The 21,279-nt window shown below is 36.6% G+C and overlaps 1 protein-coding gene across 2 annotated transcripts in view; it reads left to right on the top strand.

Moving 5' to 3' along the window:
• LOC136043753 (suppressor of lurcher protein 1-like) overlaps positions 1 to 21,279 on the top strand; it is an 840,975-nt gene that overhangs the window by 511,346 nt on the left and 308,350 nt on the right. For both annotated transcript variants that reach the window (XM_065728675.1, XM_065728680.1), the window contains one exon: positions 12,476 to 12,823. In XM_065728675.1, the coding sequence (XP_065584747.1) occupies positions 12,476 to 12,823 (348 nt within the window). The remainder of the gene's footprint in view (positions 1 to 12,475; positions 12,824 to 21,279) is intronic.

Below are 21,279 nucleotides of genomic sequence, written 5' to 3' on the forward strand. Positions count from 1 at the left end.
TTTTGATTTAGTAATGCGAAAAGCACGTATATCGGAAAATACAGACTAACTTTAATTTGTAGTATTGTAGCGGATGGAGGGGGGGGGGGGAAGAAGACTGAAGCCTCAAAATTACGTTTTAGGCTCGGGTTATGTTCATAGCGATTTAGAACCAGTAAAATCTATTATATCCCACTGAAAGGGAAATTTTAGGGTTAACAGTGCAATATGGATGCTGTGGGGGTAGTTCTTCTATTGCAAAAAAGTAGATTTTAATCAAAAATGACAGTTTCCAAAATTGATCCATTAAAAGCTGTACTTTATCCTGAAAGGAGGTGGGATAAAAGCCCTAATATCAAGGATAATTCTATTTTGCTGTGGAAAACAAACTCTCTTTACAAAAAAAAAAAAAAATATATATAACAGCACAATTGCTAATTACTTAAAAGAGGATGAAAAGTTAGTCAGAAAATGGGTTAATAATTGGGCAGTGCCTTGACCGGATAATGGCATGCTGTAAAATCCCCCAAAAAAGGCTTCACACATGTATCTAGATTCTTAATAAATGTCCTACTTTTGCCAGAAATCGCAAGAAACTATGGACTAATTTAACATTTGACAAAGTTTCGGGGGGGGGGGGGGGGCGGGACCGAAGGCCCCCCCTGTATACGTGCCAGCCTGAATCCCACACCCAAACCCAAAAAATCCCCCTGAAAACGTCGGTACATTTCCCAATAACCATTACTGTATGTAAACATTGGTCAAAGTTTGTAACTTGCAGCCCCTCCCCCAGGGACTGTGGAGGGGGGTAAGTCATCCCAAAGACATAGTTATTATGGTTTTCAACTATGCGGAACAAAATGGCTATGTCAAAATTTTGATCCATTGACTTTGGGAAAAAATGAGCGTGGGAGGGGGCCTAGGTGCCCTCCAATTTTTTGGTCACTTAAAAAGGGCACTAGAACTTTTCATTTCCGTTAGAATGAGCCCTCTTGCAATACTCTAGGACCACTTGGTTGATACGATGATCCCTGGGGGAAAAAAACAAACAAACAAACAAATAAACACGCACCAGTGATTTGTCTTCTGGCAAAAAATATGAAATCCCACATTTTTGTTGACTGGACCTTGAAATTTTTTCTATAGGGTTCTCAGATACGCTGAATGCGATGGTGTAATTTTCGTTAAGATCCTATGACCTTAAATAGGGGGGTGTTTCCCCCTATTTTAAAATATGCCCAAAATAAGGCATATTTCTCAGGCTCGTAACTTTTGATGACAAAGACTAAACTTGATGAAACTTATATATCTAAAAGCAGCATAAAAATCTGATTCTTTTTATGTATCTTTTAGAATCAAAATTCCGTTTTTTAGAGTTTCTTTTACTATTGAGCCGGGTCGCTCCTTACTACAGTTCGTTACCACGAACTGTTTGATAATCAGAACATCTACCGAAAGTGGTTCTGGATCTCCCACAGAGTCAATCAGAAGCAACAGCTGATGTTCTAATTAAACTTTTTTTTTTTAATTCCATGGTGGATTTAATTTCTGTGAAACGGGACGATGGGGGCTCCAGAATTCTAACCTATAGCGCACCTATCAAAAGCAGAAGTCAAACCTAAGCCGAAATCGGTGGAAATTAAGAGCTAGGTTCATAACTTGTGAACAGCTGGAGTTACAGTTTTTGGTGTCCCTGCTCGATCTGGCATCTATGAGGGAAGGGCTTCATTATTTCCATCTGTGTACATATGATGGGCTTACCGTATCTCAATTAAATATGCTAGGAGTTAATAGCTTAAGTTTCAGCTGCAGGTTTGGTGGCCTGGGTCCATTAGCGTAAAAAACTTTTGCTGCTAGAAGCACGTACTATACGACCTTTATCCCTAGTTTTGTTATTAAATAAAAAACTAGTTTTTTTAACTGAAAGTAAGGAGCGACATTAAAACTTAAAACGAACAGAAATTACTCCGTATATCAAATGGGTTGTCCCCTCCGCAATCCCTCGCTCTTTACGCTAAAGTTTGACTCTTTGCCACAATTCTACTTTTTAAAACAACTAAAAACTTTAGCGTAAAGACCGTGGGACTGCGGAGGGGACAACCCATTTCATATACAGAGTTATTTCTGTTCGTTTTAAGTTTTAATGTCGCTCCTTACTTTCAGTTAAAAAAACTAGTTTTTTTTTATTTAATTTCTGAACGTTTTTGAATTAATGCATGTTTGATTTTGGCTCTCCGCACATAAATTATTGAAATGAAATTAGTATATTAATTTTTTTTTTTTGGCTAAATGGCTTTCTCTTAGTTTTGATCAGACGATTTTGAGAAATAAGGGGTGGGGAAGGAGGCCTAGCTGCCCTCCAATTTTTCGTTTACTTAAAAAGGCTACTAGAACTTTTAATATTCAACGAACGTTTTTATTAGTAAAAAATATACGTAACTTAAGAATTAACTTACGTAACAAACTTTTATATTCTTATATTTTTATTATGTGTACGAGGGGGTTTGTACCCTCGTTAATACCTCGCTCTTTACACTAAATCGTAAGTTTTGTTCCAATTCTTTAAGAATGACCCCTGAATCAAATCGGCCGTAGAATAAATAGTTGAAATCACTAAAAATATTTTAGCATAAAGAGCGAGGTATTTATCTCATCCTAAATACCTCGCTCTTTATGCTAAAGTATTTTTAGAACCCTTCATATGCGTAATAATCTCTGCTTGTTTTAAATTTCAATGCTATTCCTTACTTTCATTTGAAAAAACGTTTTCATGTTTATTTTTTCATTGTTTTTTTTTATAGTAATGCTAGAAAATCCTGCGCCCTTTTCATTGAATTTTTTTCCCCCATGGCATATTTCTCCAAGGAAAGATCCTTCCACATAGCCCCCTCCCTCAACCCTACCCCCAAAACCAAAAAATCCCCCTGAAAACGTCTGTACACTTCCCAATAACCATTATTATATGTAAACACTGGTTGAAGTTTGTAACTTGCAACCCCTCCCCCAGGGACTATGAGGGAGTAAGTCATCCCCAAAAACATAGTTATTAAGATTTTCGACTATGCCAAACAAAATGGCTATCTCAAAATTTTGATCCGTTGACCTTGGGAAAAAAATGAGCGTGGGAGGGGCCTAGATGCCCTCCAATTTTTTTGGTCACTTAAAAACGGCACTAGAACTTTTCATTTCCGTTAGAATGAGCCCTCTTGCGACATTCTAGGACCACTTGGTCGATACGATGACCCCTGGGAAAAAAAAAAAAAAAACAAATAAACACGCACCCGTGATTTGTCTTCTGGCAAAAAATGCAAAATTCCACATTTTTGTAGATAGAGCTTGAAACTTCTACAGTAGGGTTCTCTGATACGCTGAATCTGATGGTGTCATTTTCGTTAAGATCCTACGACTTTTAGGGGGTGTTTCCCCCTATTTTCCTAAATAAGGCAAATTTTCTCAGGCTCGTAACTTTTGATGGCTAAGACTAAACTTGATGAAACTTATATATTTAAAATCAGCATTAAAATGCGATTCTTTTGATGTAGCTATTTATATCAAAATTCAATTTTTTAGAGTTTTGGTTACTATTGAGCCGGATCGCTCCTTACTACAGTTCGTTACCGCGAACTGTTTGATTTTGTTAAATTGCATCTTCATACCTATATATCCAACGCGTTACGGATATTGTAATAGCAACATGAAATTGTTCAAAGCATTCACAAAGGTAATCAAACCAGGAACCTTTTGGATCCACCCCTTTTTCTCAAATGGGCTATGCCAAAGAGTTATGTTTTGATAACGTCATTTTGGAAAAATCAGAGCTTCTTTGTTATTTGTGGCACTGGATATCTACAAAGTGACATATAGCAATCGCAAATTCTGTCTGTCGGTCTGTCTGTCTGTCTGTCTGTACTGGGTTTGCTAGTTTAGGCACTTCCAGGTAGTCTAGCACTATGAAATTTGGCAGGCGTGCCAGGAACCAGACCACATTAAATTAGAAATTGTTATTTCCCCAATTCGACCATCTGGGGGGGGATGGGGGTCGGTTAAATCGGAAAATTTAGAAGAAATGAGGTGTTTTTAACTTACGAATGGGCGATCGAATGATCTTGAATGAAATTTGATATTTAGAAGGATATCGTGTGTCAGAGCTCTTAATTTAAATCCCGCCCAGAACCGGTGACATTGGGGGAGTTGGGGGGACCTAAAATCTTGGAAAACGCTTAGAGTGGAGGGATCGGGATGAAAGTTGGTGAGAAAAATAAGCAGAAGTCCTAGATACGTGATTGACATAACTGGAACGGATCCGCTCTGTTTGGGGGAGTTCGGGGGAAATTGGAAAAAAATGAGGTATTTTTAACTTACAAAGGAGTGATCAGATCTAAATGAAATTTTATATTTAGAAGGACCTTGTAACTCAGATCTCTTATTTTAAATCCCGACGGGATCCAGCGTCATTGGGGGAGGAGAAGTGGGGGGAGGAACCGGAAATGTTGGAAAACACTTAAAGCGGAGAGATCAGGATGAAACTTGGTGGGACGAATAAAAACAAGTCCAAGACACGTGACTGACATGACCAGACCGGATCCACTCTCTTTGGTGGAGTTTGGGGGAGGGAGTAATTTGGAAAAATTAGAAAAAAATTAGGTATTTGTAACTTACGAACGGGTGATGAGATCTTAATAAAATTTGATATTTAGAGCTCTTGTGCTTTAGAGCTCTAATTTGAAATCCCGACCAGATCCAGTGACAATGGGGGAGTTGGAGGGGGAAACGGGAATTTTTGGAAAACGTGAAAATTGAGGTATCTTTATCTTACAAATGGGTGATTGGATCTTAATGAAACTTGATACATAGAAGGACATTATGTCTCAGATTCTCCATTTTCAATTTCAATCGGATCTGGGGACATAGGGGGTTGGAGGGGGAAACAGAAATCTTGGAAAACGCCTAGAAAGGAGAGATTGGGATGAAACTTGATGGGAAGAATAAGCACAAGTTATAGATACGTGATTGACATAATTGGAACGGATCCGTTTTCTTTGGAGGAGCTGGGGGATGTTAATTTGAAAAAATTGGAAAAATTGAGCTATTTTTACTTAAGAACGGGTGACCGGATCTTAATGAAATTTGATATTTAGAAGGAACTTATGTCTCAGAGCTCTTATTTCGAATCCCGACCATATCTATTGACATTGGGGGGAGTTGGAGGGGGAAACCGGAAATCTTGGAAAACGCTTAGAGAGGAGAAATCGGGATTAAACCTGGTGGGTAGAATAAGCAAACGTCGTAGATACATGTCGACGCAACCTTACTGAATCCGCTCTCTTTGGGGGAGATAGGGGGTGGAATTTAGTGCTTTGGCGAGTTTGGTGCTTCTGGACGTGCTAGGACGATGAAAATTGGTAGGCGTGTCAGGGAGCTGCACAAATTGACTTGATTAAGTAGTTTTCCCCGATTCGACTATCTGGGGGGCTGAAGGAAGAGGAAAAATGGGAAAAATTGAGGTATTTATAACTTACAAGTGGGTGATCGGATCTTAATGAATTTTGATATTCAGAAGGATCTCGTGACTCAGAGCTCTTGTTTTAATTCCTGACCATCATTAAGCCTCTGATTTTCTTTTTCAATCAATCTATTGATTTTTAGAATTTTGCTAGAGCTCATACTATATGAGCTCTTGGCTCTTGGCTCTTTTGGCTTCGTCAAAAGTGCCATATGAGCTCTTAGCTCTTGTTTTATTTTCGTATATCTTGGCTAATATTCGTGCCTCCCCTTAGACTAGTCCGTATCTCACTAGTCCGTATCTATTTACGAGAATAATATTGCTGCGGATAAGGTGAGAAGAAAGGATAGTAGCTGGCTCGGTGTGGAATCAGGAATTGAACAGGGTTGTTTCCTACCCTTGTTTATAGAAATAATTTTCATGAATTTTGTCCTAAAAACATGGCAAAGGGTACAAAAAAACGTAATTTCAAATAGAAAAAGAAAACTCTTCTAGAGTTAGGATGCACAGAGAATTTTTTGTTCTTGATAAAAGTGTTCGCGTAACAAACGAGGTTTTTCAGGTTTAGAAAGTTTTTGATCCAAGAACAGGGTTTGAAAATGCTTTTTCAGGCACGAAGGACATTAAAATAAAAATATTTTTCACCCTGGAACCACATTGGCTCTATTTTTACCTGAAAACCTCAACTTTCTAAAATTTCTCCTTTAGTTGTTAAAGTTACAAAGAGTTTACAGCCCTACCACATTTTCTTCATTGTTGTCACATTGAAGTATAAAAATAAATAAGCGAAACTTGTTAGTTACGGTTGACAACACATTTCATCTGTAAAACCATAAAAGAAAAAAAATATCCTCTTTAACAATTATTACTTTTGAAAATAACCTTCTTAATATGTTGATGCTGCGTACCTAGTTTGTTTAATGCTGATTTGTGACTCATGTATCTCATTTTTAGACAAAAGTTACGAGCCCGAGAAAATTTACTGCCCTATTTAAAAAAGGAAGAAACACTTTCACAACTATGTTAGTTTATTTGGTACTTGTGTATTATCCAGAACACACTCATTAAGTGAAGCTAGGCTCTTTCGTGAAACAAACTATGATGCGAAAATCCGGTTTCATAGCCACAAAGACAGAGCTCAATTTAGTTTCCTACGCATGGTGATAGAAGATAGTGTCTGAACATGGATTTTGAAATGAAGATTTGAGATTTGCCAAAGACTGAAAAAGAGGCAATTGTATTTTTCCAGGATAAGTGGCTGTTGCCCACAACGAAACAGTGCGTCAATGGACACAGCATGACTTAATGCTTTTACGAGAAGGAACATTTTTGGAAGTGTAACAATAGGCCATGTTTTAAAAAAAGTCAATCTGTACATAATTCTAAGTTGTAATTTTACAATTTTCCTAATTAAGTATTATATTTTCATCATATTTTGTTTTATTTCATTAGCTATATCAAAATTTTGGGCTCTATATTTGACATTAGGGGGGGGGGTGCATTATATCAAATACCTAACTTAACCTAACCTAGCCACCTCTATATATAAAATAATTAATTAAAATGTACCTGCATCGTAGTTTGTTTCACGAAAGAACCTAACTTCACTTATGAAAGTAAAACAGTTCAAAATAGGGATGATACCTTTTTATTGACAGTGAAATATAAAATTATTTAACTGGCAGTGTTTATGTTGATTTTAGGTCACTTTTATGTTGATTTTGTTTAATCTTGTCATGAATCATCTGAAATGTTTCGTCTGCATTGTTCTCTCTAGCTGTTAAGAGCTTTTGAAGCCTCTGACTAAGAATATCTGTGCATTTTCTTTTATCTCTAATTGTTTTTCACCTTAATTCCATTATATCTTTCTGAAAATCCGGACCTTTCCTTCAAGTTTTCAAAATTGGTAGTGGAAGCAATGAGTAAGCTAGAAATTATGTGGATAACTTTAATCACCGATATATCTCGTCATGGTTAAGCTTGTATTTATTAGCAACTAGCTGTTGGGGTGGCGCTTCGCGCCACCCCAACACCTAGTTGGTGGGGCGCTTCGCGCCCCCCCCAAGCCCCCCCGCGTGCGTAAGTCGTTACGCGCCATATTAGTTATGCGCCATTGTAGTTGTGTCCCTGTGTCCCACCTGTGAATATAGATAGATTTATATATGTGTTTCAAACTACGTAAAAATTGCGAATAAACAACATTCTTGGCTTTCCCATTGTCTGTGCATATACAAAGCCGTATGTACTAATAATGACGTCATATGCAAACGCTCTTTTTACAAACAAACAAACATGCATCCACACAACTCGTTTTTATATAGATAGATAGATAGATAGATACAATACAAATTAACTGCGTAAAACTTGCGAATATACAACATTCTTCGCTGTCCAATTGTCGCTGCATATAAATACATTGTCAGGTTTACCGACCCTCGAACATGCAACGTACAATTGTCCATGGGAAAAACAATCAGTATTAAGATCTATACCACATTTTTCTAATGATTGACCTTGAGCTTTGTTAATGGTGATTGCAAATACTAATCGAATTGGGAATTGCAATCTTTTAAATTGAAAAAGCAGATCCGTTGGATTCATGGGAATGCGAGGAATAAGAACAGCCTCACCCTCATAAGGCCCTGTCAAGATTGTGGCCTCTATTAGGTTTTCCATTGTTTTTTTTACGGCAAGTCGCGTGCCATTGCAAAGCTTTGGTGGGTTGATATTTCTTAAAAGTATTATTGGTACGCCTATTTTTAGTTGTAGCACGTGTGGTGGAAACCCTGAAGGATCTATGGAATTTAAAAATTCAGATGGATGATTAACCGCTTCATTTGGTTCCAAAACTGTGTCGACTGACTTGTAAAGGACTGCCTGGTCTCGAATCTTGGTCAAAACAATATTGTTGATTTCGTGGACGTCTATATTTTTGGGTGCGAGAATCGCTCTTTCACTTAGCCATTTATTATTTTTATAATTTTTTAGAATATTCATAAATACTTTTTCAATCAATTCATTTTTGGACGTCACTAAATTACAGAAATCAGCAGGTAGTTGTATACGTCTTGAAATTGAGTCTACTGGGAGCTTTCCGTTTCCAATTGTCAGCAATTGATCTGAAAATGTTTGACCAGAGTCATCGTTTTGCAATCGGACACGCATATTTGTAGTTAATTTTAATATTTTTACGTGCGCCCATAAATTAGAATTTTTTAGGCAAGCATTCATTTCGTCTGCAGGAGTTAAACTACGTAAAAATTTCGAATATACAACATTCTTGGCTTTCCCATTGTCTCTGCATATACAAAGCCGTATGTACTAATAATGACATCATATGCAAACGCTCTTTTTACAAACAAACAAACATGCATACACACAACTCGTTTTTATATAGATAGATAGATAGATAGATACAATACAAATTAACTGCGTAAAACTTGCGAATATACAACATTCTTCGCTGTCCAATTGTCGCTGCATATAAATAGATTGTCAGGTTTACCGACCCTCGAACATGCAACGTACAATTGTCCATGGGAAAAACAATCAGTATTAAGATCTATACCACGTTTTTCTAATGATTGACCTTGAGCTTTGTTAATGGTGATTGCAAATGCTAATGGAATTGGGAATTGCAATCTTTTAAATTGAAAAGGCAGATCCGTTGGAATCATGGGAATGCGAGGAATAAGAACAGCCTCACCCTCAAAAGGCCCTGTCAAGATTGTGGCCTCTATTAGGCTTTCCATTGTTTTTTTTTACGGCAAGTCGAGTGCCATTGCAAAGCTTTGGTGGGTTTATATTTCTTAAAAGTATTATTGGTACGCCTATTTTTAGTTGTAGCACGTGTGGTGGAAACCCTGAAAGATCTATGGAATTTAAAAATTCAGATGGATAATTAACCGCTTCATTTGGTTCCAAAACTGTGTCGACTGACTTGTAAAGGACTGCCTGGTCTCGAATCTTGGTCAAAACAATATTGTTGATTTCGTGGACGTCTATATTTTTGGGTGCGAGAATCGCTCTTTCACTTAGCCATTTATTATTTTTATAATTTTTTAGAATATTCGGAAATACTTTTTCAATCAATTCATTTTTGGACGTCACTAAATTACAGAAATCAGCAGGTAGTTGTATACGTCTTGAAATTGAGTCTACTGGGAGCTTTCCGTTTCCAATTGTCAGCAATTGATCTGAAAATGTTTGACCAGAGTCATCGTTTTGCAATCGGACACGCATATTTGTAGTTAATTTTAGTATTTTTACGTGTGCCCATAAATTAGAATTTTTCAGGCAAGCATTCATTCGTCTTCAATGGCTCTGGTGGTGCAGCCAATAGAGGAAGTTTAACTTTTCCTGAGGCGCAACACATTCCCATTGTTTCACCATTGAATTTCAAGGCCTTGCAATAAGGACAAACTTTAGACATTGTTCCGATTTGAACACATCTACTCAAGCTATAATCATCGACTGGGTTGTACCTGAATGCCAGGCGATAACTTTCAGGTTGCTCTGATTCCTCGGCACGCTTTCTTTTCTTACTTTCTCTATCAGCAGTAAGCCTGATTTCTTGCTGTTCTTGTGATTCCTCGGCACGCTTTCTTTTCTTACTTTCTCTATCAGCAGCAAGCCTGATTTCTTGCTGTTCTTGTAATTCCTCGGCACGCCTTCTTTTTTCACTTTTTCTTTTAGCAGCAAGTCTGCTTCCGCGTTGCTCTGGTAGTTCCTCGGCACGCTTTCTGTTCTTTTTTTCTCTATCAGCCTCAAGCCTGTTTCCTTGCTGTTCTTTTGATTCCTCGGCACGCTTTCTGTTCTTTCTTTCTCTATCAGCCTCAAGCCTGTTTCCTTGCTGTTCTTTTGATTCCTCGGCACGCTTTCTGTTCTTTCTTTCTCTATCAGCCTCAAGCCTGTTTCCTTGCTGTTCTTTTGATTCCTCGGCACGCTTTCTTTTCTGACTTTCTCTATCAGCAGCAAGTTTTTTGGCATAGACTCTTTGAGCATCTTCATCGGCTTTTACCATGGTAAGTTCATCAGTCATTGTAAACTTAAACATTAATAGATTTCTACGTGAACATATGTCTTAAATATCTTGAATGACGTCACCGTCAAAGCAAAAATGACGACAACTAATTTCATGACGTCAGTCAACACAGAAACATGACGTCACCTGATCCACAGACAGACACACAGACAGACAACTTATTTTTATATATATAGATATAAGGCCAAGAATTGTTTTGGTCAAGGCCTTTGTATACCAGTAAATTTTTTTCCAGGCAGTTTGTTTTTACCAAGGACTTTTATGGCCGGGCATATGTAATCAAGGTCTTTTTACGTCAAAGCTTTTTTTCTTAGATTTTTTTCAAAGGCTTTTACCCCTTCTTTGTAAATGCTATATTTACGTAAATGTAGCGTAATTCTATAATATAAATACTATATTGTAAATGTTATGTTTTTGCCTATGACGAGCTGCAATTCGAGTGCAAGACCCCCGATCAGACAATATATATATTTCATCAGCTATTCAAGACGTCAAATTGGAAAAACAAATTGAAAAAAAAAACACATAAAATGTATAAGCTTAGAAAAGCTCAACTTGGTTTGGTATAAAAAGGAACAGCCTATTCTTCTAACTAAGCTTGACAGATAAAGCGCTGGCCTATGGAATCATAAATCCAGGAAAACTCTCGACCATAGAAGGTGTAACCATCACAAGCCATTTCTGTTGATATTTTATCTCATATTTCTCATTTTTCTCCGTCAAGGCTTTAAAGTCCTGTACACTACTGGAATTTAGAAACGATTTTGAAAATTATAAGTCAGACCATTGAGTGTTGAGCTCCCAAGGGAGCTCATCCTAAGGAGATATTCCTCTTGCTAACTTGCATCAAAAAGTGGCTTGTAAAAACCACTATATATATTCAAGAAACAAGAAGAAAGAGTAATGGCACAATTAAGTTTAGGAAAGGAAAAAGAAAGTTTTTGTCTTTTCTTTCTACTTTTGTAGTGAACTCGGCTGATTATGGTTTGAGGCTGAGAATTGTTTTTACCCTTCTGTTTGTATTAGTTTAAGAAGTTTCTTTTTCAAATGAAAGTAAGGAGTGACACTAAAATTAAAAAACCAACAGAAACTATGCTGTAATTGAGGGAAATACTGTGTCTTCAATCCATTTCTTTACGCCAAGGCTTAATTAGTCCTATACTAGGTTTTAGGATGTCAAAGTTATAGCCGCTGGTGATTTCATATGTTTTATTTACTAGCTGCCTTTCAAAACATCTAAATTGAGAATTGTGTTATTCAAAGCATATGTGAATAAAAGATTCTTTGTTTTATTTTGATGCCGTAAAAAATTTTTTATTTAGTATTATAAAAGTCCCATCCCAAAATGCGATGCGATCTATATTTTTGGGCGTGCAGGCCACTTTTTGGGATGGGGTCTCCGTTTTTTTTTTAGATTATTCAAGCTATATTGTTTGATGGGTGTATATAAATTTAATAAATTTACATCTTTGGAACTTGAATAAAATATACATTCCTAAGCCATTACTAACCTAAAAAACAAATCTCGAATTCAAAAGCTAGTTTTCTTTTAAACAATTTTTATATTCACAGCTTTAGTTCACTTTTTTTGGTAAGGAAGAATTGGAGCACGGCGCATGATTGGGATTCAGCACTGTTAATTTTCCTTTTTTTTTGTTTGAAAGCCTATGTTTGCCATAATAACTTAATTATTGAGCGTGAAAGAATTGTCAAATCAGTTTCTAGTTTTGATTGATTTATCATTTGTTTAAAAGATATTAAACTGTCAGCTATATATACTTGACTGGCATAATTTCATACATAGAAAACATGGAGTCTATAACTTTGTGGGAGGGGGGGGGCTTCCTTTTCTTTCTTGTATTAAATTTGCCAATCTGCATTAAGTAATTACCCATCTCTCATAGATTTTTTCCGAACATTAATTTTTCATAAAACCTTTTCTATTTTAGCTCTATATTCAAAGACACATACATCATTCTTCCTCACGTCAATAACTACAACGATCACCAGCAAACCAACGTTTAGATCAGAGACATTTGCCACTGCTCAGAGACTTGTTCCAACAACAGCAAAACCTATTAGCACGACACCTGTTATAACTTTTTCGTCCTTCGCAACAAAAATACATTCGGTAACTGAAGCTCAAACTACCCCACTAATTACAAGAACTTCAACGACAACAGCTCAGCCAACGTCTCAAAGAATCACAACACACCATAATTCCGACAAAAATGTCACCAAATCTTGGAAAACGGTTCTTGAAGAGCAGAGCATGGCAGATATTGATGTCCCAACTGGTAAGCACATCTTAGCAAATGCATTTTTCCTTATCATTTTGTCTCTTACTTGATTGGAGTAAAATCACAGTGCAACACAGGAACGACTTACAAGAACAAGATATTGTGACTAAAAAATTTCTGTTCCTTTTACTGAGTGAGAATTTCATAGAGAAGAGTCACTGAACCAATCAGGTTCTGAAAAGACGGGTTTGTTGCCTTCCGTCTCTAGCATAAGATTAAAGAATAATTAAGATGGGCTAGCAAAAATACACCACAAACTTAACCCAACGAAATTAAAGAACATGTTTTAACCATTGAATTATTGGAAATGATCTCTTATTTCCTTTTTACCATCTGCTTCATGTTTAAAACTAATGAACCTAATTGAAACCATAACTTCAAAGTGTAATAAAAGTCTAAAATGTTTTGTGCTTATCATAGTTCATTTGGATAACAACTATTGGTTTATTTTACTGGGAATGGGGGGGGGGAACTAGCCTTAAAAAAAAGTTAGTTCTTAAGCCGAACTGGCCAGACATGATAAAAGAGTTGCTTCAATGTTAGCTTACAAGAGGATTATTTCACAACAGAATAATTAACTAAGTTTCAATTTTCCTTTGATTCTCATTGAAGTAACTCAAATAGCTGCTTTTCCCTACGTGGATAAGTAGCGACAATTGTATTTATTATTATTGGTGGTGGTTTTTATTTGTTTTTAGATTAGTTTTCTTTTAATTTTCTATCTTGTGCTGAAGAGGCCTTGTTTGGATACAGGCGAAATATCCGCGTTGTTTTAGTCTTTCAATTCTACTGGCCGTCGTCTCGTTTGAAGTTTTCTTTTTGTAGAGTTTTATCTCTCTTGGTTGTTTATTAAAAAAAAATTTCAGGGAAAAGGATAATACTTTAAAAGGAGTTTTGTTTTTGCATAAAAATAGTCATAGTTTCCCAGACTTTAGATTTATTATACATCTCTAGTCTTCTAGGAATGATAAGAGTGGTTGGAATCTTCCCCTACGAGGGTTCCTATGAGGGTATTTGACCTTCGATCCAGATATTTTTACTCGGTTTGCTGTCCATCTTATTTTTTTTAAACATGAATGTTGGCTAAACCAATTCATTCTGTTTAACCTTTTTATGGTGTTCATCAAAACAAAATAATGAAATAACCAAGATATTTTCTGAGCTCCTTAGTCGAGCGTGACAAATCTCGGTGCTTTTTTATTTCGTGTGGGGGATATCTATTTAGTAATAGAATACAATTAGTTATAATCATTGCACACCGGCTTCTGAATTACCATGATTAAGCTGACTTTTCAAGTATTCTTATTAATGTATAGGAAAATTTCTTTTAAAAGGGAGGTTTTTATGACGAAAAATAAAGTTATGATAGCATTAGAAACCAAAAACACTTTATTATTATAAATTAATTAAAAAAACTTTCCACAAAATGAGTTTTTCAGAGAAAAGTAAAGAACTTTATTAAACCAAAAGTGAGCAAATACAATCAAATAATATAACAAGTGCAATTCTACCACTAATCAGCATTCATAAATAAATAAAATTCTATGCGAACAGAAATTAAAATAAATAACCGAGCCAAACTAAAAATGAGGGGAAATTAACATGAGTAGGGCTCAAAACCTCAATGCCTTCCCAAGGCCAGAACATAATTTGCACTTTACTAGAAAAATACAAATAAATGTGCATTGTCAGTTTAATATACAAATGCTGATATTTAATCCTTAAAATATTAATAATGTTTGATATATTAAAGTTATGAAAGTGAGAACATACAAAAGTTGCTTTTTTCAGTAAAGTGCAAATTGTGTTCTGTTCTTGGGAATGCATAGGGGTTTTGAGCCCTACTCAAGTTAATTTCTGCTCGTTTTGAGTTCAACTTGGTTATTTATTGCACCTTCTGTTTGTTTTGGGTTTCATTTATTTATCGATGCTTGTTTGTGGTAGTTTTGCGCTTGCTAGATTATTTGATTCTATTTTTGCTCATTTTTTTATGGAGTGTTTTACTTTCTTTGAAAAATTTATTTTGTGGAAAAACGTTTTTTAATTGATTTCTTTTCATTTTATGTTAACATAGTGTTTTTTTAGGGAAAAGGAAAATAATATTTTAAATGTTTCTGGTTTTTCTTTAAGAATTTATAGTTTGGCCTTCTATTTATATGCTGGAGAAACTTTTTCAATAATTTTGAACAACATACAGCCTTTTAAAATCTGGAGACAAATAGTAGTGTTTAATTTTGTTTTATAATTCTTCTAGTTGACCTGAAAACTAAAACTTAATACCATTCAAAAAAATTCTATCTAAACCCTTTACAGCTTGGATACACTTACACTCTTTTAATTTTAAGAGCAGAAGAAGTAATAGAAGTAGCCCTGAAAGTTTGAACATAATACCCTCACTCGTTATTGGGATATTGCTGAGATGTTTTATTGGTAGCCAGCATACACACAGTGCGTTTTGATTTAATCTTAAGCAAAACTTATTTTTTAAACTTAATGGGCAAATTGCATAGCTCTGGAGGGTTAACCTACGCAATAGCCCTAAAAATATAGCTAAAAGACCATTCAACTATGTTGAAAAATTAGCCATCTTAAAATTTTTATTGGAAGTGTTTGGAAAATTAGGAGCTAAAGAGCAGGGCTTATTACCCTTAAACCACTTATGACTCTTTAAATGGGTCCTAGAACTTTGAATTTCGAATCAAATTAGCTTTTTAAAATATCGAATGATATTGCTAGCTGTAATAAAGTAGCGCTGATACTGCTTATATGCCCTTTTGATACTATCAGGCGTATAGTATTTTCGTATAACTGAAACTCCTCCTAAAATTTTAAACTTAATGTCCGTAGTGTCATTAGTTACAGTAACCGTAGAAGTAGCATTAAAAGTATATACATAGGATTTTCTGGCTTCTTCAAAATACGCCGTAATTTACCCTGAAAGGTCTAACTTAATAATTTAAGCCGTTATTTTGATATTGCCATTTCACGCTTTTGACAATCTACATAATCATAGTTCGGTTTGATTTAGTTTACTATCTGCCTAAATATTCCTTGAAAGCTTCAACTTAATACCCTTAGCTTGTGTAGTAGCAATAGTTGTAATGGCAGTAGTATCATTAGTAGCAGTATGCACACATAACTTTTTTTTCAACATCCCCTTCAACACACGATGAAAATTTCTAGTTAGTATAATCAACTGGTCCTGAAGCATTGCTGCTACGTCCTCCTGACAACCTGCGTAGGCAGAGTGTGTCTCAATTTATTTCAATACAGTTTCAATATTGCCCAAATAATAGTGGTAGTAGTAATATTACTTGTTGTAGCAGTAGAAGCAGCAGCAGTTGCAGTAGTAGTAGCATGCAAATACCGCCTTTTTGGTCAATTCATCATCTCCCTTATCATTTCCTGAAAGCTCCAAATTAACATACTCAGTCAGTCCTGAATTAAACTCTTTCAACAACCCATATATTACTGAGCCTTTCAACAATACTAAAAAAAATTTATTTCTCCAAACTTCATTTATAATCTTATTTCAAAAAATCATGTCCGTGGGAGACTGGGTGGTTAGTGTCAAATCACTTTGACTCTGAAAAAGGACACTATAAGTTCCAATTTCAAATCAAAAGAGGCACATATGAAGTTTACACGACCACCCATTCCATAAAAACAATTTATGCCAACAGGACATTAACTTATAGCCCTTGTTCCGGGGCTCTGGGGTGGGCTAGTTGACCTCCATTGCTTTCGACTCTTAAAGAGAGCTAGAACTTTCGATTTCAACCACATGAGCTGCCTCCAAAGCTTATACAACCATCCCTTCCAAAAGAACCTTAAATGCCCCAGGGGTATTACTTACCAACTTTGTCTTCAGGCTCTGGTGGTTTTGTATCAACCCCAGAAGCCTTGTAAAATGATCTTGACTATATTTCTATTGGATATATCTCGGGAAAACACAACGCTTGTGGGGGAGGGGTAGCTGCACTCTCATCAGTTCGACTCTTAAAAAGTGCATTAAAGGTTTTGATTATCAATCCAATGAATCCCCTCCAAAGCATCTACGACTACCCTCTCTATAAAAACCTTATATGCCCCTAGGGTATAAGTTAAAGCCCTTGGCATGAGAGCTGTGGGGTTGTCTTCCTCACAGACATAATTTCCGGACCCTTCAACTACGATAAACAAAGATTGATATCTCCAAATTTTAGCTGGAGGTGAACAAGGAAATGACGGGCTTGGGGGCGGAGGTTGGTTGTTCTTAAATCACTTTTGAATCTTAAGAAAGGCACTATAATTTTCAACTTCAAATCAAATGAGCACCATCTGAAATTTATACAACCACCCATTCCATAAGAACTTTATGTGCTCCCAAGGCATGACTCACAACCCCATTTCAAGGGCACTGGGAGGAGGGTTTTTGTTAGTCTTAGAGGCATTGTTGTCTGTTTTTGGACTATTTTGAGCAAAATTACTATCTCGGAATATCAATTGGATTCGCTGAAAAGATGGGCAGTCGGAGGAGGGGGAGGGGGGGCTAGTTGCCCACCATCACTTTTAAGTCTTAAAAAGGAACTAGAACTTCTATTTTTCAACCAAATGAGCCATTTCTAAAGCTTATACAATCAGCTATTCCATGAAAACCCTTAAATACCCCAAGGACACAACTTACTACCCTTGCCCCCAGGCCTGGGAGTTTGTTTCAACCCCAAAAGCTTTGTCATATTGAATACAATGGCTATCTCAAAGTTGCTGCCATCCGATCACTCTGACTCTTTAAAAGAGCACTAGAGCTTCTGATTACCAATTCAATGAGCCTCCATAAGAGTTTATGCAACCACACTTTCTATAAAATCTTATATGCCTTGGGCATAGCTTACAACCCTTGCCCTAAGGGCTTTGGAGGCTTTTCATCCTCAAAGACGTAAAGTCAGGATATTTCAACTACATTGAACAAAAGGGCTATCTCAAAATTTTGATTGGAAGTGTTGGGAGAAATGATGGGCATGGGGGGGCTATTTGAAGTCCGATCTCTTTCGACTATTGAAAAGGGCAATAGCCCTCTCAATTTTCAATTGAATGAGCCCTTTTTATAGTTTCTACGACAACTCCCTCTATACGAAGTGCCCTGGTCTAAAAAAAAAAAAAAAAACCATTGTGCCAACATCGTTCTTCACTTAGGCAGCAGTTTTGCACTGCCTGTAATAAAAGCAGTTCCCGCGTGAATTTTTTAGTCTGGGTAGGTTTTGACTGGATTAGGGTTGCAGGGCTTACCTGACTTGACTTAGATCTCCTGCCAGGTGCCACGAGCGTCTGTGCTTCGCTCGGTCGGATATTTGCCATCCCCAGAAAGGCGGGCAAACTCTCGGACAGGACGAAATGGGAATTATCAATTCTAAAATTGTCGTTAATTTTGCTTCATTCCTTATTTTCTACTATTTGTTTTACCCCGTTTATCTGTTGATCAAGTCAAGGTGGCAAGTTTGTCAATGTGTTGTAGGCATATGTTAACTGGCTCCATCAAATGCTACTAGGGAATATAAACTGTTGGTCTACTGGTATTTGCAATCTCAAAAACAGTCCCTATTAATCTTACCTATTAACACTTTATGTCTATTACCTTACTTAATCTCTTGGGTGATGACGAATAACATTTTCGGTGTCTTATGAAAAATCGTAAATAGTTGACATATTTTGTCCATGGTACGCCACATCATACACGACTAACAGTAAACTAAGGCCTATGATTATCTTTTTCACCACATTTCGGGGCGCCCGGTTCAAAAGAGGACTTTTTTTGCTTTCAGCAGCCCTGTTGTTCAAATACCCGGTTAATTTCTCTAATAGAAGGAGAAAATATAAAGAAATTCCGAGAAAGCGATAGGGATATTCAGTTATAACTGTTCAGGTAGATTTAATTTTCTTTACCAGGTCCAGTGAGGTATACTAATGGACGGAAAGTTTGAAAGCAATATATACACCAAAGATGTGTTTTAAATATGTGTTTTTTTGCGAAGTCTTGAAGGATTTTAAGCGTTTTGCTGATTCACTTTATTTGTTGCAACGGCTTTTTGTGTTTTTTTTTTCTCATAAAAAAAGAAATGGCTGCGTTAAACCAGGGAGCAGAAAATATCAGAAGAGGATCCATTGGAAGGAAAATTCAAGAATATACTAGCCCTTCAAATAACTTTGCGCCATAAAAGTGCCAGTGGAAGTCATTTGGGCCAACTAGAGCAATTTTGGCCCAAATGGGGCTGATATGCTATCGAGTAACATTTGTGAGAATAGATAAAGGGCTTAGAGTAGAAGGGGTTTGTATAAGAATTATCTGAGCGATAGGTCGTATGAAAACAAAAGGAATGTAAAGAAAGTGGAGAAAGCATTAAAATATGAACTAAGGAGATGTGAAATGGAGGCGATGGATGGAATTGGTGAGGATCTGGAAGATGCGGCTAGACGGCATAATAGTAAAATATTATACTGGCATGTTAATAAATTGAAAGGGAGTAGCCGATCCGGACTAGTCCCAGTTAAAGATAGAAATGGGGCCACAATTAGTGATAAGGAAAAAGTTAAAGAAAGATGGGTGGAACATTTTGAGAATGTGCTAAACCGAGATACAGTTGCAGGAAAAGATATAGATGAAAATGAAAAAGTTTGTGATACCTTGGATGTGAAGGAAGATTTGTTTAGTGAGGAAGAATTAGCGACAGTACTAGAAGGATTAAAAAATAATAAGGCCCCAGGTGCTGATAGTATGATTAATGAGTTCCTTAAATATGGTGGCTCTGAGGTTAGGAATAAGCTACTGAAGATTATGAACATGATTTTTGAAAAAGGGGAAGTACCCAATGATTTTAGGAAAACCTTAATTAAACCACTGTATAAGAAAGGTGACAAGAGTGAATGTCGTAATTATCGAGGCATTAGTCTGGTCTCTGTAGGTAGCAAATTACTGAGTAATATGATACTTTTTAGACTGAGACATGCTGTAGACAAAGTTTTAAGGGAAGAACAATGCGGTTTTAGAAAAGGTAGAGGATGTGTCGACCATGTTTTCATTCTTAGGTTAATAATTGAGAAGTCCCTTCGTTGTCAAACACCTTTGGTCCTTAGTTTTATCGATTATGAGCAAGCTTTCGATTCTGTTGATAGAACAGCGTTAACAAAGGTCTTATCGTTATATGGTATACCAGAAAAATACATTAAAGTGATTTGCGCTATGTACGAGAATAATACTGCTGCGGTTAAGGTAGGAAATGAGGTTAGCAACTGGTTTTGTATTAAATCAGGAGTTAAGCAGGGTTGTGTTCTATCCCCCTTTATATGGATCATTTTGATGGACTTCGTCTTAAGGAGCACAGGAAAGGCAATTGGAGACCATGGAATCAAATGGGGAGGAAGAACGCTCCTGGACTTAGATTATGCTGATGATTTAAGCATATTAGATGAAAGTGTGAGCAAAATGAATGAATTTTTAGAGGTTTTGCGAGTTCAGGGTGCTAAAATAGGCTTGAAAATTAATGTTAAGAAGACTAAGTCACTAAGGCTAGGAATAAGTGAAGATGAACAGGTGACCTTAGGTAACGAAAAGATTGATCAGGTTGGGAGCTTCAGTTACCTTGGTAGTATTATTAGTAAAGATGGTGGGAGCAGTGAAGATGTTAAAAGTAGAATAGCTAAAGCTCAGGGTGTTTTTTCACAGTTAAAAAAAGTTTGGAAGAATAGAAAGATAAGCCTACAAACCAAGATTAGAATATTGGAAGCTACAGTGATGACAGTGGTCAAATATGGCTCTGAAGCATGGACACTCCGAAAAGCAGATGAAAATTTACTAGATGTTTTCCAGAGAAATTGCCTACGGATTGTTCTGGGTACCCGGCTGACTGACCGTATTTCAAACAGTAGGTTGTACGAAAAGTGTGGTTCAATCCCGCTTTCTGGGGCTATAATGAAAGAAAGGTTGAGATGGCTAGGCCACGTTCTACGGATGAAGGATGACAGATTACCGAAGATTGTCCTTTTTGGCCAACCGTCTGGGGCTACACGGAAAGCAGGTCGTCCTTGTCTGGGTTGGGAGGATGTCATAAATAAGGATTTAAAGGAAATGGGAACTTCCTGGGAGGGTGTAAAGAGGGAGGCTTTAAATAGATTAGGTTGGAGGAGGAGCGTGCGTAGCTGTGTTGGCCTCAGGCGGCTTGGTGCTGCAGTGAGTTATTAGTAGTAGTAGTAGTTAACATTATCAGAAAAATTTATATATATTACCTTCCAGTTTAAGAGGCTATGAAGCCGGGTGATATCGTAATCATTGCTGTACATATAACGTCGCTCGATTATCAAAAGGTCGTTTCTCCATAATTGCAAATTTTCAGAAGAGCAAATAAAAACCTCATAACTTTTTGTTTCCCCTCCGATAACTGTAAAACAACAACAGATTCATATGTAAAATCCATACATAT

Source organism: Artemia franciscana, chromosome 2 (assembly GCF_032884065.1).
Source record: "Artemia franciscana chromosome 2, ASM3288406v1, whole genome shotgun sequence".
NCBI lineage: Eukaryota > Metazoa > Arthropoda > Branchiopoda > Anostraca > Artemiidae > Artemia > Artemia franciscana.